The 13,806-nt window shown below is 34.8% G+C and overlaps 1 protein-coding gene across 1 annotated transcript; it reads right to left on the bottom strand.

Moving 5' to 3' along the window:
* Positions 1-4,381: 4,381 nt before the first annotated feature.
* On the bottom strand, positions 4,382-12,572 carry LOC121262685 (protein PHR1-LIKE 1-like). Its single transcript, XM_041165273.1, has 8 exons — positions 12,223-12,572; positions 10,627-11,294; positions 8,156-8,336; positions 7,964-8,040; positions 7,836-7,875; positions 7,454-7,511; positions 5,942-6,011; positions 4,382-5,066 (listed from the first exon to the last, which is right to left on the bottom strand). The coding sequence occupies exons 2-8, from the start codon at positions 11,263-11,265 to the stop codon at positions 4,686-4,688; spliced, it is 1,446 nt and encodes a 481-aa protein (XP_041021207.1). The 5' UTR covers positions 11,266-11,294; positions 12,223-12,572; the 3' UTR covers positions 4,382-4,685.
* Positions 12,573-13,806: the final 1,234 nt, after the last annotated feature.

Here is a 13,806-nt window from a genome sequence, read left to right as displayed (position 1 = left end):
GCACCCTCTATTGAGAGGTATTTGTGTGGGAAAAGTATCATATCTCCCCTCTCCTTGAAGAGAGTTTATGACTTGCATGTCCATAAGTATTCTGTATTATCTCTCTTTGTTTTCTCATCCCCTGAGACAATTGATTTGTGCTTTAGATGAACCGTCTTAGGATGGTTTGTTCTAGTGAAATTAAAATTTATAAATGCATCTATGAGAAAGAGTGATGTAATTTCAAGTTGACATGAGAGGTAGAGAGAAGCCTAAAAGGTGGGTAGAAGTTCTGTAGTGCTCAATTCCCATAGGGTTAGGAATGCTACATTATATCATTACATATTATCGGGTAATAAGAGATCCATAAACATCAATTCCCCATAAACCATAACTTAGTTATTACTAAACCATAATGCAGAATGTAACAAGGTTCAATCGTTAGAAATGGACTATTTAGGTGAACTATACCCAAGCTATGAAGTATAGCTTGGTTATAGTTCATCTCTATTTTTGTGCATTTTTTTTTTTCCTTTTTGAAAAATCATTTCTGGTGAGTAAATATCGATGTAACTTATTTGTGGCGATATTTACTTGCCGGAAATAATCTATTTCCGCGACAGTAACCGCTGGGACTACATAATAGCGACAATAATTTTTAATCGCTGGGAAAAATAACGAGTCTTTTGTGGCGATTTTACAACCTTTTGCGACAATATATATCTATCGCCGCAATTGATTTTTCTCAACGATTTATTAGTGAACAGAAAGGTCATTTTTATTAATTTTTTAGACAGTTGCGACGCACAAAATTGCCGGAAATAGTAGTTTTTTGTGATGATTTTTGCCTATTGCTGAAATTGATAAAAAAAGACTTTAATTTCGTCGAAGATGCAGCGAATTAAAAAGCATCGAAAATGCTCAAATGTAGCGATTAATAGGGATATTTGCGACAATTTTGAGCGTTGAAAAAGACCTAATTTCTTCTAATACGTTAACAAAAGCTATGATTTCTATGTGTGGTTTCTAATCGCTATCAATGACATGTGTAATGAGATACATATAGTTTGAATTTCGAACACTAAGAATACTACTTCTCAACTTTATATTTTTTTCGTGAAATAATCCTTAAAAAATCGTTACACGTGATAAGGTTCCTAGCCACTTTGGTCGTGAAAAAGGCATAAATATCTTTAAACCCTCTAATTCCACAAATCTAAAGGAAATTCATCAATGATTAACATTTCTACCGAGTCTTGGCAAGCCTTAATACTTGAAGACAATTAGAGCAAATGCCCCATTAATATCTCCAGCTTCTTGTGAGATATTTTAAATTTAAGGGGGGTTTGGGTCTTATCTTCTATATCATTAAACATCGTTCTGGTTCGATTACTTTTACTGTACGTTTGGATCATTAATTTATTTCAACTCATCTTAACTCATCATTACAACTTTTTAAAATTTCATCACAAAATATAATAAACAATTCAACTTTTTCAAATCCTACAATAATAATAATAATATTAAAAAATAATATTCTAACAATATTTTATCATCTCAATTCAACTCAGTTCAATATCCAAATGCAGCGAGTCACGTGATAATCTGTTCCACTATAATTACAAGCAATCTTAGATTTATGATGATCTTTTTAGTTTTGATCCTCAGAAAATGATCTGAGATCATAAACCTTTTTCTATCTAGATGCATGCATCACTTTTATAGGCTTCTATCTTGCATGTCTGAGAGAGGAGGAGGAATGCCTTGTGTTGTTTCCTATCATTCTCTTAATTTGGAAGATTTTATATTTGAGAAATCCATCTAAAAGAATAATTGAAAGAAATCAAGTTATTCAACTTATAATCATCCATTTTCAACTATAAAACTAACCCAAGATTATTTTATCTTTTAATGCTACTAGCTTAGCTGAAGGTTGATCTTTTAAAAATAAACTCAAACTTTCTTCATTTGGTTTCCTTAAGCAAACCATCTAATTTATGTTTCCCTCTAGTTAAAACGCAGAATGAAAAAGGCATGCACATACCAACATGCGAGTATCGAACGAGATCCACAACAATATTCTTGATGAGCTTGGGCAAAAGTGTAAGTGAAACTTCTAGTTTTCAACTTTTATTTTTATTTTTATTTTCAACAAATTTGGTCAATTACCTCTATGCTTTGGCCACTATGATATTTTTCCTTTGTGCATTTTTTTAGGATTAACCGTGGTGCCCCGTTCCTCGATAAAGAGCTTGGCGAAGATTTGTGGAGCCAGGGATGCCAACCAGTGGGCAACACCCCAATATTACGGTTTGATTTATGTGCGTAATCATGGATCGAGCACGTGATAGTAAATTATAGGAGAATAAGTAAAGGTTTAGTTAGAGACTAAATGCAAATTGTACCAGAGACCAAACTAATAAAAGGTTCATCCATTAATAATAATAATATCCATATTTCGTTGTTATTTTCCAAATAATATTTTACAGCACCAACTGTTCATCACTTACATCTAGGTACAACAAACCGATCATGGTTTGTCGCCTGACCAACAAGTACATGTCAACAAAATATAAATAATTAATAGCAGAGACGGGTTTCCGTTCCTATCACTTGGGCGAAGTCAATCCTTCTTCCTCGGAAAACTCCTCTGGGGCTATGTTTGCATCAAAGTTTGCGGTTCTGATAAACGAAACCATAAATAGGTTAAACATCCATGACAATACTACTACCGAGAGACAATGCAAATGAAAATACATCCATTGTTTCATGTAAAATGTCATGTGAACACAAAAATTTACACTTGGCAAGGAATCACCCTCCGGGCAGAAACATATAATATATTCATAGTTATGGTGAGGAATCTGAATAAAACATAAATATATAAGTATGACGAAGAATTACCCTCTGAGCAAATTTCAAATATATGTAATTATTACTGAGGCGAGGAACCACCCTCTTATCAAAACATATAAAATTCATCATATCTCATCATATAAATACCAAGCAAGAAAGCTTCCACCATTTGACATGGGGAATCATTCTACCCGGTTAACATGCAAGCTGATTCACCATTTTCAAATCAAGCAACACGGAAGAACTATAGAGGCCGAGTGACTGATGAGATAAGGCACGCATGTTCCTGCGGCTTGTCTTGGGTCCAATCCTGCAGCCCTTCCCATAATAAGGGTATTCCACATATCACTGGACCATACCTCTGAGATCAGATGATATATGACCTATAGGTCCATAATCTCTCTCTACAAGCTTACTCTAGATTTGACGTTTCAGATGGAGTATGGGCCTCTGCGCACGACATTTGCCGCCTTCGCGCATCTCCTCATTATAACACTGAGCCCTTACGTCCATATCGGTCTTATGCTTGACCGGTACTCGTCCTTGCCTGTAGCTTGCCCTTTCATGCGGACCCTCCTTTTCCAAAACTTCCAACCTCTTTAGCTCTTTGTTCTCACCCCAACACGGTCAACACAATTCTTGCTCGCGCGTACACAGGGTGAAAAATCCTTTATCACCCAGTGCTAGCTTATGCCAGCTAGGGCTTTCTACATAGTGCAACTCGCCTTTCTTCGGACTAGCTGACTTACTACCTCATCTTCCATAGTAGCTTGCCCGCAAGAAGGGTCTCTCCTCTTGCTCCGGCGTGATCGTCAAATTAACATCTTATACTATGATAAATTTTGAATCAACTTCCTTCATTAGAAGTTCCTTCCATCTTAATTAACAAAAAACACGTGGCACTTAGTAATAGTGGCTCATGTAAAATTCTTCTTTTAATATATTTAAAAAATATATTATAGTTTTATGTTTACTTCAATTTTTAAAAATGGAGAAAAAAGAGTTTTACACGTGATAATCTTATGAAGGCCATGTGTGGTGCTGATTCAAAATTTGTCATAGCATATGACGTTATTCCACACCAAAGGACGAATCTTAACTTGGCCAAAATACAAGGATTATTGACCAGATTTTCATTTTTCTCTTAATCTTATTTTTAAGAGATTAGTTTTGCCAATCAAACTCCATTTCACTTAGTTTACAATACTTAGGGTTCATATAGGAGAATAAACTTGCAAGTATCTTCACACTGTTTATTAAAAGATGACCTTTCACACAATATAATTGGAGAGAGAGAGAGAGAGAGAGAGAGAGTTTGAAATCTTTTCATTCATATTTTTGTACAACATTAAATGAGACATGCTTTATGTGTTTCTCTAATACTCTAAACCCTAAAATTCCAAGGATCATTACATGATATGAAGTCACCTTCTGACAAAGATTATACAGTGAGATCATACCAACACACCATACTCCCAGAAGTTGCTGTAATTCTTCAAGCGAACATTCCACAGGCAAATCTTTCTGTCCTGTCCTTTCTTTTTTCTTTCAAATAAGTGTATAAACAGAAAATCTGTTTCTTATGCGTTTAGCCCTAACAAAGGACATAAAAGAGGATACTGAAAGATCAAATCATCAATAACTAGAACTGTAACGTCTGTGTTAAATGAAGAACAAGTCATGATTTACAAAAAATGAAGAAGAATTCCTTAAGTTCTGAAAGCATCTGGCTTCTGATAGCATCTGGTTTCTGATAGAGTCTTCCACCTTACAGCTCTTATACCTGCCATCCAGGCCTATCTCTGAGCTCCAGGGGCAGCAAAATGCTACGGGAAAAGTTTTTGATCAGATCAAGATTCAGTTGATGACATTGCCATCTGATCTCCTCTTGCTCGCTTTGATGGGGTAGCCTTAGAGTCACCCGGTTCTAGATCTTCTGCATTTCTGCTTTCATGTGCCTTCTGTTTCCTACTTCCATCCCAGGAGCAGTCTTCAGGAGTGATGTTGACACTACTAGCTCCAGGTCCTGATTTAACTTGATCTGCTTTTGAGGTTTCTGATTTGTCATCTACATGGGATGGCTGCACCATATTTGGTAATGAAGCAGAAGGATTATCCATGGTAGACACTGAGACCTTAGTCCTGCCATCTTCCATCCTTCTCTGTTCCTTAAATATTTCTTGAAGATACTGTCCTTGTTTTTCAATTTCCAATTGTAGCTTCTTTTGATTCTGCAGGAAGACACCCACTACCATATCAGAATGAGTAAAAAACAATAGCTCTTTCCCTCTCCCCTCTTTTTCATGCCCACTTGGTGTACCTCTCTCACAAAACAGTAAGACTACCAGCTCCTAAATACAATGCCATCATTGTTGGAAAGGAGGAAACATGGAAAATATATCAACCAAGATGGACCACAAATATAGTGGGATGCAGAGATGAAGGAAATTATAAATGCAAATCAAACAAGCATGGTTAATATCAGCTAAGTCGAGATATTGTAAGGGAACACTCCAACTAAAACCATGATTGGCAATTGCATTGCTACAGTATTACGATATTCAGAATAAGCAAAATGGCAATAGATCATGATTCCCGGGTTCCTTGCAACTCTAAAATTTCCTTTAAAAGCAAAATAAATGAAGGTTCTCAACTATAGAAATCACAGAAAACAAACTCTTTATCATCAATGCTCAAAACACTATAAAAATCTGCTACACTTAATCCTCATAAAAATAATCTGATGCAGAGATCAACAAACATAATAAAGAAACTTGAAGTCAAATTTCACGAGACTTAAGTAACTAGTAAGCTACTTTCATATTACAACCGTATTGGAAAGATCAAAGTCATCCTTGGGAAATTATGTAGGAACACAACTGAAAGAATTACAGAGAAGATAAATACAACAAGAGATAAGATGGCGTTGATTTCCCAACATAACCAACACCTCCTCTACGAAAATGATATATGACAGATCAAATCAGCAACCGAACACAACTTCATGGGCTAAAGAATCAAAATTTAATTTTCATAAAGAAACAATTATAAAGTAGCCGCTTCTGAAGTGCCTATTATAAAGTGAGTTCTACTACAAAGTACCTACCTCAAGCTGTTCATGTAGCCGCTTCTGAAGTTCCATCTGCAACCTCAAGGCTTCAGTGATTCCCCTACCCCTGTGAGTAGAATCGAAGGTACATAGTCCCATTTTAGCCTAAATTCAGCATGACAGCATAAATAGAAACCAAATATAACATTTCTAGGAAATATTGGAAAGCTATGGCTGGCATTATAGGTCCAAATTCAAAAGAGCTTCTGGTCTGGAAAGTGGGCATTCTTGATGGACTAAAAGCATACGTCTCTTGTAACACAAAAGAAAGTGGACAAAATTGTAGCAAATGATGAGCAAAAATAGACAATAGCATTTAACTAAATATACTTGAAAATCTTGATTTGAGAATTATTTAAAATTGAAAATAATTACTATTTCTGGACTCATGTTCTGTGGATAGATGCGTACGTGGATGGATAGATAGATTAAGAGACAGGTATATATGCATACACATCACTTTCATTAAAAGAAACTCATTAGAAGAATAGGGAAATGAACATTGCTATATCAGCTATCATAGACAGTTCTGATAAAAATCTCCATAGATTAGTGGCTTATATGAGAATATACCATGACCGAGGATTCTGTAGTTTGAAGCACAAATGTCATCACAAAAAAGATGACAAGCCTAGTGGTTTAACCAAGCATTTTATGCTACATTATTACATACACGTTATAATATGTTCTACAAGGAAAATAACAGGCATCATAGCAACACCTAAATGGATTGCTCTGAATTTTACCTCATGACAAAAACATAAACAAAAGGATATTTAGTTTAACTTTGGAACTTATTTTTGTCTTTGCAGAAAGATAAAAAATTTCATACATCAAAGACCATAGGCGTCTTGTCCTACGTAGTACAGGTCTCCTCTCAGGAAATTTTCATTTCTGACATGTGTCAGTACAGTACAAGCATCAACCATGCTTGCAAGGGTAATTTTCCATCTATTAGAACAATCATAAACATCCATGATTTCATACTCTAGGTATGGTTTTCTTTTTTTGGCAACACGATATAATACGTTTCCCATTCTCTATTAACTCACAATAAAATTAGATATTATTACTGAGACCCTTTTTGATAAGTATTACTGAGAACCTGAAACTGCAGGAGAATAAATACTCAATAAAATTCAAATTGGAGGAATGGCACAAACACAACTAAAATCTGGAAGGAAGTTTAACACAGTTAATATATGCTGACAAGAAAATGTACTATAACAGCCATAACTGAATTTATTTTCTTATGATTTGAGAAATGAGAATGAGAAGTGTATGAACGAGTCAATAACATAACTGTTTGTCAAGACTTTTACACAATCCAGAAATCAAAATACTTGATGTTTCTGGCTCAAACGATTGAAATAGTTCCAGTATGAAGTTGCACTTTCTAAAAGTTCAGACATGCTAGCATAAATTTTGTACTGTCGACAAATAAATAAAATAGCAACAACAGACAAACAATAGTATGGATATTTCTGGGAGGTACAATGAACTACTTACGCCTTAAGGTCTATGGATTTTAATTCTTCAGTAGGAGTTAACTTTTTCTCCGAAGTCCCTGCAAAGAAAAGAAAAAGAACAATTTCAACTAATCTTCTTATACTGCTGTCTGCTTATAAATTTTGTGAACCTTGCAAGAAAAAAGAAGCTAATAGAAATAAACAGTGCATTGTATTCTCCCACACCATCCTATAGCTCAAACAGATTGGAAGGGAGCATGACATAAGAAAATGCAAATATCAAAACCTATTTGGTTCTGCCAATGGGTCAACTGTCTGACAAGCAAACTTTTGCATAGAGATTTATAAGGTTAGCGAGCCGTAGTGGTTCAGCATGCCTTTGACATGGCAAAGTTAGGAAAAATGAATGCAGCCATCATTACCTTCTGAGGAATCTGGTTTGTATCTGGCTGTTCTATATTTCTGAGGAAAAAAGCCCACTCATTAAAGGCAATAAACAACTAGCTTCTAAAGTTCAACAAATATGAAATAACATAAAATTTTTAAGCACCTGCAGGTGGCTTTTTATGTGATAGATTGTTAGGCCTTCAACCTTCATGAGATTTTTTATACCCTTTGGAGTAGCCCCTGTAAATTAACAATAAAAAACAAAGAAACCTCATGATCCATCCAATACTACTGGAAACCTCTTGATTTTTCAAATCCTGACGTGATAAGAAATTAGTATGATGAGGTTACGCACGTTCACTACCACCAAGCTGATTGACAGCTTGCACAAAGGCCTCATGAAGTTCTTGTGTCCAACGCATTCGAGACTTTGAAGGGGGTGCATTGGAAAGTGTATTAGCAACACCACAAAGTTCACCAGATGGTACAGGCGGCTGCTGCTGCTGCTGCTGCTGCTGCTGATGGATTTGGGATTGCTGCATCAAGATATCAGAGGACAGTTTCAGAAACAGGTACCACCACGTTCATTTCTAGTGTAAATGAGAGAAACCAAAATAAAAATTGAGAATACATGATGTCATGAAGGTTTTTCTTCTTTTATGATATATTTAACATTGGGGAAGAGTTTGTGGTGGGTTGGGGGGGGGGGGGGGTGGCGCAGAGAGGTACAACAGCCATGTTTCATGTTTTTGAGCTACATTAACTTGACCACCTGATAAACCTGAACCAACCTGAAGGCTTTTGGTTGGTTTTCCTCGGGTTAATGAGTGAGTTTGGTTACTGAACTTCAGAAAGCTATAAGGTTGGTTTTCCTCGGATTTTGGTTGGTTTTCTATAGCACTGCAATCACCAAGATTAGATAGGTGGCTTTTAGTGTTGTGTTTAAGGGTAGTTCTGAGGCTAAGTGACCACAGACTAGACCCTATGTTGAGTTGCTTTTCAATTGGTTTAAACCTCACATTCATAAGATAAGTAGGAATTACAACAAACTAATTTTCGCTGACATCTTGTTGGCTTTCTTCAGCAACGCTTCTATACCATAGGAATAAGATTAAGGACTCGAAGACTATAGTTTAGTCCAAGACCACATCTGTTAGATGGACTTAAGTGCCCTAGAAACTAGGGCACTTAAGTGGCTGCTTAGTGGCTGCTTTGACAGAGGCTCAAAAAGGGTTTAAACCAAATAAAATTAGTTCAAGGGCTGTCAATAGACAGTTAGCAAGCTACAAAGCTTAAACTAGTAACTTGAGAACCTGGTATTAGAGACCTAATGAACATAGGAAAGCTAATTTTGAGTAAGGTTGGATTTGCACACCCAAAGCGTAGCATAAAACAATCATACATTCCATCATGCATAAGAAAAACTTAGAATGCATGATTAGATTGATCCTTCAATGCTGAGATTATTTGAAAGCATAAAACAAGCAACCTTGATTGTTTAAAAGAGGAGAAATCAGATATTTACTTAGTGTTGGTAGTGGTGTTTAGGAAGTTGAGTAAGATAGGTAGATATGATCATACCCTTACGGTTTTAAACTCTAAATAACGTGATTTTCTAAAAAATATTTTGAAGTTATGTATACAATAGTATTAGCCTTTCTAAGGAAGCTCCTTTTTCTGTTCCTTATATGATATGTTATTTTACATGTCTTCACTATGTTTTTGATAGGAGTATACCATCTTATGAATATGGTATGAGAAAGGATACAATGACAGAAATAACCAAAGGAAAGAAGTTGTGAATGGAAGAAATGCTTTTAAAAATCCTTGGTCATATAAGTGGGATGCATGTGCGACAGTTTTGAAGTTTAAAAGGTGGAGGCAATTTGTTCGTTCCAAAGAACTTGGCCCATTGAGTGCACAACCTTATATCAACTGCTATCCAAATTTTACTCGCTATTCCATCCATACTAAAGTGGCAATTAAGTTAAATTCTTATCATACTTTTTTTTCTTGGCACCGTGTGTCTGAGAACAAAGTCCCGACTAATTCTGGGGGTGCGCAGGCCCTTGGCAAGGAGTTTCCTGGAAGTGCATCTCAGGTAGTTCAAGGGGAAGCTCCCCCAGTCTGCTTGCCCCTAGAAATTGTTTGCACTCAAGAGAATTCGAACCTTAGACCTGGAGGGAGCGTACCACCAAGGCCTTTACTACTTGAGCCAACCCCTAGGGGTTAATTCAAAATGTTTTATCGATTCTTTTCAAAGGTAAAAGATATTTGTAACTCTTTTTACTGAATGATGCAACATATTTTATGCTATCAGTTAGCTGAGAAACTGCAAACTGGTCGTGAATATCAATTTCATGCCAGCGACCACCAATCCATTTAGCATTTAATACAAAAAAATGTTGATGAGAAAAATAGTGTAAAAAGAGTCCAATGGAAAATATCTAATTACAATTTTTCATACTACTAGGCAAGAAAATAAATGAAAAGCTATAAACAGTATCAAAGTTGCTAAATACAAAAACTGTTGATCAGAAAAATAGTGTAAAAATAGTCCAAGGGAAAGATATAAATTACGATTTTTCATATTACTAGAAAAGAAAAGAAATGAAAAGCCATAATAAAATCAAAGTTTCAAATTCTATGTCATATTTAGTGTATCCTCTGTTAATGTACAGGGCCTTGCAGGCATTAGATACCAAGGGGGCATCTTGGCATGTATTTGTTCCACATGAACCACGTAGTTTAACGAGTGAGCATTACAAGCCTATTCAAACATCAAGGAAAGTAAGTATAAATATAATATTGGATTGATGAACAAACCTTTGGTTCGGGATCTGCCACATTAACATCAGGAAGCTCATTCCAATCTGCCTCCAGGTCAGTGTTAATCCATCTATCAACCCACTCCAAATCAGTTCTAGCATGGTCCTCAGATTTCATGACACCAGTACTGCTTTCGACCTGACCATTCTGAACAGAGACATTTTCAGGAAAAGTAACGATATCCTGAAGTGGAAATGAACACCAAGAAATATCCTGATTTCCATCAAGGTGGTTAATCAACACTGAAGATTGTGCATCCAGCTGGGAAGAATGGCAGGGTGGAAATGATGCCTCCTCCGTTAACGATTGGGAAATGAATGGAGAATCTCGGGGATGCCTTCCATGACATGAAACTGAAGAAAAATGAACATCATGGGGCACTCCAGGAGATGATGCATGCAATTGTCCACAAATAATACTGCTGTTGGAAACTAGCGAAGCAGCCTGTGTGGAAATGGAATTTTCCATTGGTTCCCTTCCTGAGGAAACATGAAAAGAATCTGTATAGTTGGAATCCTTGCCATCAAGAAGGGGAGGGAGAGCAGGAAAAGATGAAGACATAGCTCCAGAAGCCCCCAAGTTACTGAGCTGATTAAGATCTGATCTTTGAATAGATAAAGCAGGGTACATTTTCATTGTTGTTGGTGGATTGAGAGTGCCAACCCCTGAACAATATGAAACCGTTATAATATAGGTCTATCTGACCCACTGAATATCATTTGCTGGTTTATTTAATATCTCATTCTTTCTTGTTTAGTGTTAGATATTTAGGTGTATTAGATATTTAGATTGCGTTTGGGTAGTAAGGTAATTTCATATATTTTGTAAATAGTAATAAAAAAATAATAAAAAAGTAATAAAAAAATATTATAACGAATAATAGTAAAAACTAGGTAAAAAATAATAATAATCGTCACTATTTAGTCCCCCTACCCCAAAGTAACTGATTCTAGCTCCCCCCGCAGGCGACACGCATTAATTTGAGTGTAGAACTAACTTCTAAACAGAGAAAATAGCACGGCAGAATCAACAAAAAGCCACGTGGTTGGAGCAAGGACAATCATTTTGAATCAAGTGTAATCCACTATTCAAGTTGACAAGTATTAAGTTTATATCAAAGTACAAAATCCATATCTAAGCCCAATAATCAGCCAGATATTCAAAAGAAACCAAACCAAACTTCAGTAGCCATCGGCTCACCATTAGAAGCTCAACATCAAACACTAGGAGACACAGAGTATGAGCTCAAATCCAGATTGGAATCCAATCCTTAGAACAAAATCATCATGCCTCACAATCCAAACCACAACCCTATAAGAAAGGAACTTTACCCATCAACTGAAAACACTCAATCGATCAAGGCTCACATAAAGCATAAAAATACATCAAAGAAATAAAAGCCAAAGCATGACCCAACAACAACAAAAGTAAAGGAATTCAGATACACGATACCATGTATTATCAAACTCCTGTGCCAATATTAAACTCAATCAAAACAAGTCCATGCAACGAACTATGCAAAATATAAAAAAGATATTGATTAACATGCGTCGACAACTCAAAAAGCTCGAAGTGGGTATCGAGGAATCTCACCAAAAAGCTTGAGAGAAATTCAATACTGATACCCACAAGCTCGGAATTGGAACGCAACTCGATGCTCTGAGGCGGCTGAGCCGAAACGAACGCGAATGAGGGCTAGAAAAAAGGTACCCCCAATAGGGAAAGATTCTGGAAAGACACGTAGATAGAGATAATCATAAACAAGCTTTGCCTGTCCTCATGACTTCAACTCTCTCTCGGACTCTCCCTCTCTGTCCGTCTGTCCAGGAGTAGAAAACGTATTAAGGTGTCCTCCTAGTCCTAGGAATGATAAGTAGCAGGGGGAAGTATATCCTGTATCTGGTGATATATACGTTTGAGTTTTGACCATTGATTTGATGATACAGAGACGTTGATTTGTTTGAAGTATTTGATATACTTGTCCAAAAAAAAGGAATTCTTTGTTCGATGTGATTTGGAAGGCGGCTGTACACTTACGCGGGGTCCATAGCACAGAGGCCAATCTTTTCTTGTTTTCTGAGTAGTTTTTGTCATTTTGTGTGTGTTGACAAAGTCCACCTGCGTTCTTTCTTGAGTTTATCTAATATTTAAGCCTAGTTTGTTTTTAAAAAAAATTTCATTTCATTTTATTTTATTTTATTTTATCTAATTATTATAATTTTTTTAATTTTTAATATAAAATAAAATAAATAATTCAACTTTTTTAAATCTTAAAATAAAAATAATATTAAAACATATATTCTAACAATATTTTATTCAATTTTTTAACTTTAATCTCAACTCATCTCTAAAAATAAAAAAATCGTTAATTTTAATATTTGTAAGTTTCGTATATATATATATATTTTTTAAAAGAGAGGTTCAATATTAAAAGATTAATTTTTTTTTTATAAAATTTTCATATTTATTTATTTTTTAAATAAAATATACGAGATTTATACATCTTAAAATTAATTATAAATATCATTTTTCTTATCTAAATTTAGTCAAATAATTGATTGCCTCTTCTTCCAACGGAAAACAAATAAGCATCCGTTTCTTCTTACGGGAGATTTAAAAATATTCCTCCAATTTCAACTTTGGAAAATGATAAAACCACCGAAAAATGTATACCGTAATTTTCTATAAATTTATTTATTTATTTATTTTTTACTTAATAATTAAATAATTATATTCTTTTCATTAAAAATTTTTATATATGAAAGAGTAAAAATATATTTCTTTATGTACCAAAACGTATTGGATCAATCAGAATAAATATAAGAAATTAAATGTCTATTAAAATCATCAATTTTAAATTAAAGTAAAATATTAGATAATTGTCCTAAAATCTTTTGTATTTGATTTTCTGTTGGAGGAAATTCAAATGTTTAGTTTTTGTAGAAAGTAAATATTTTAAACTTTTATCTGTATCAATTTCAAATCTTGAAACAAATTTAAACTTAACTTTCTGTCCGAAATGATTAGTAGTAATATCATACTTATAAGAAATAAATGGATATAAAGATGAAATAAATGGTATTCCTAAAATCACATTGTCAGACATATTTCTAACAAGTACAGAAAGAATTTTAAAATAAATATTATCTTAGTAAACATGAGCAATATTAATCTAAT

This window comes from Juglans microcarpa x Juglans regia, chromosome 4S (assembly GCF_004785595.1).
Source record: "Juglans microcarpa x Juglans regia isolate MS1-56 chromosome 4S, Jm3101_v1.0, whole genome shotgun sequence".
NCBI lineage: Eukaryota > Viridiplantae > Streptophyta > Magnoliopsida > Fagales > Juglandaceae > Juglans > Juglans microcarpa x Juglans regia.
Note: the sequence above shows the minus strand (reverse complement) of the source record. Positions and strands in the feature narration are given on the sequence as shown.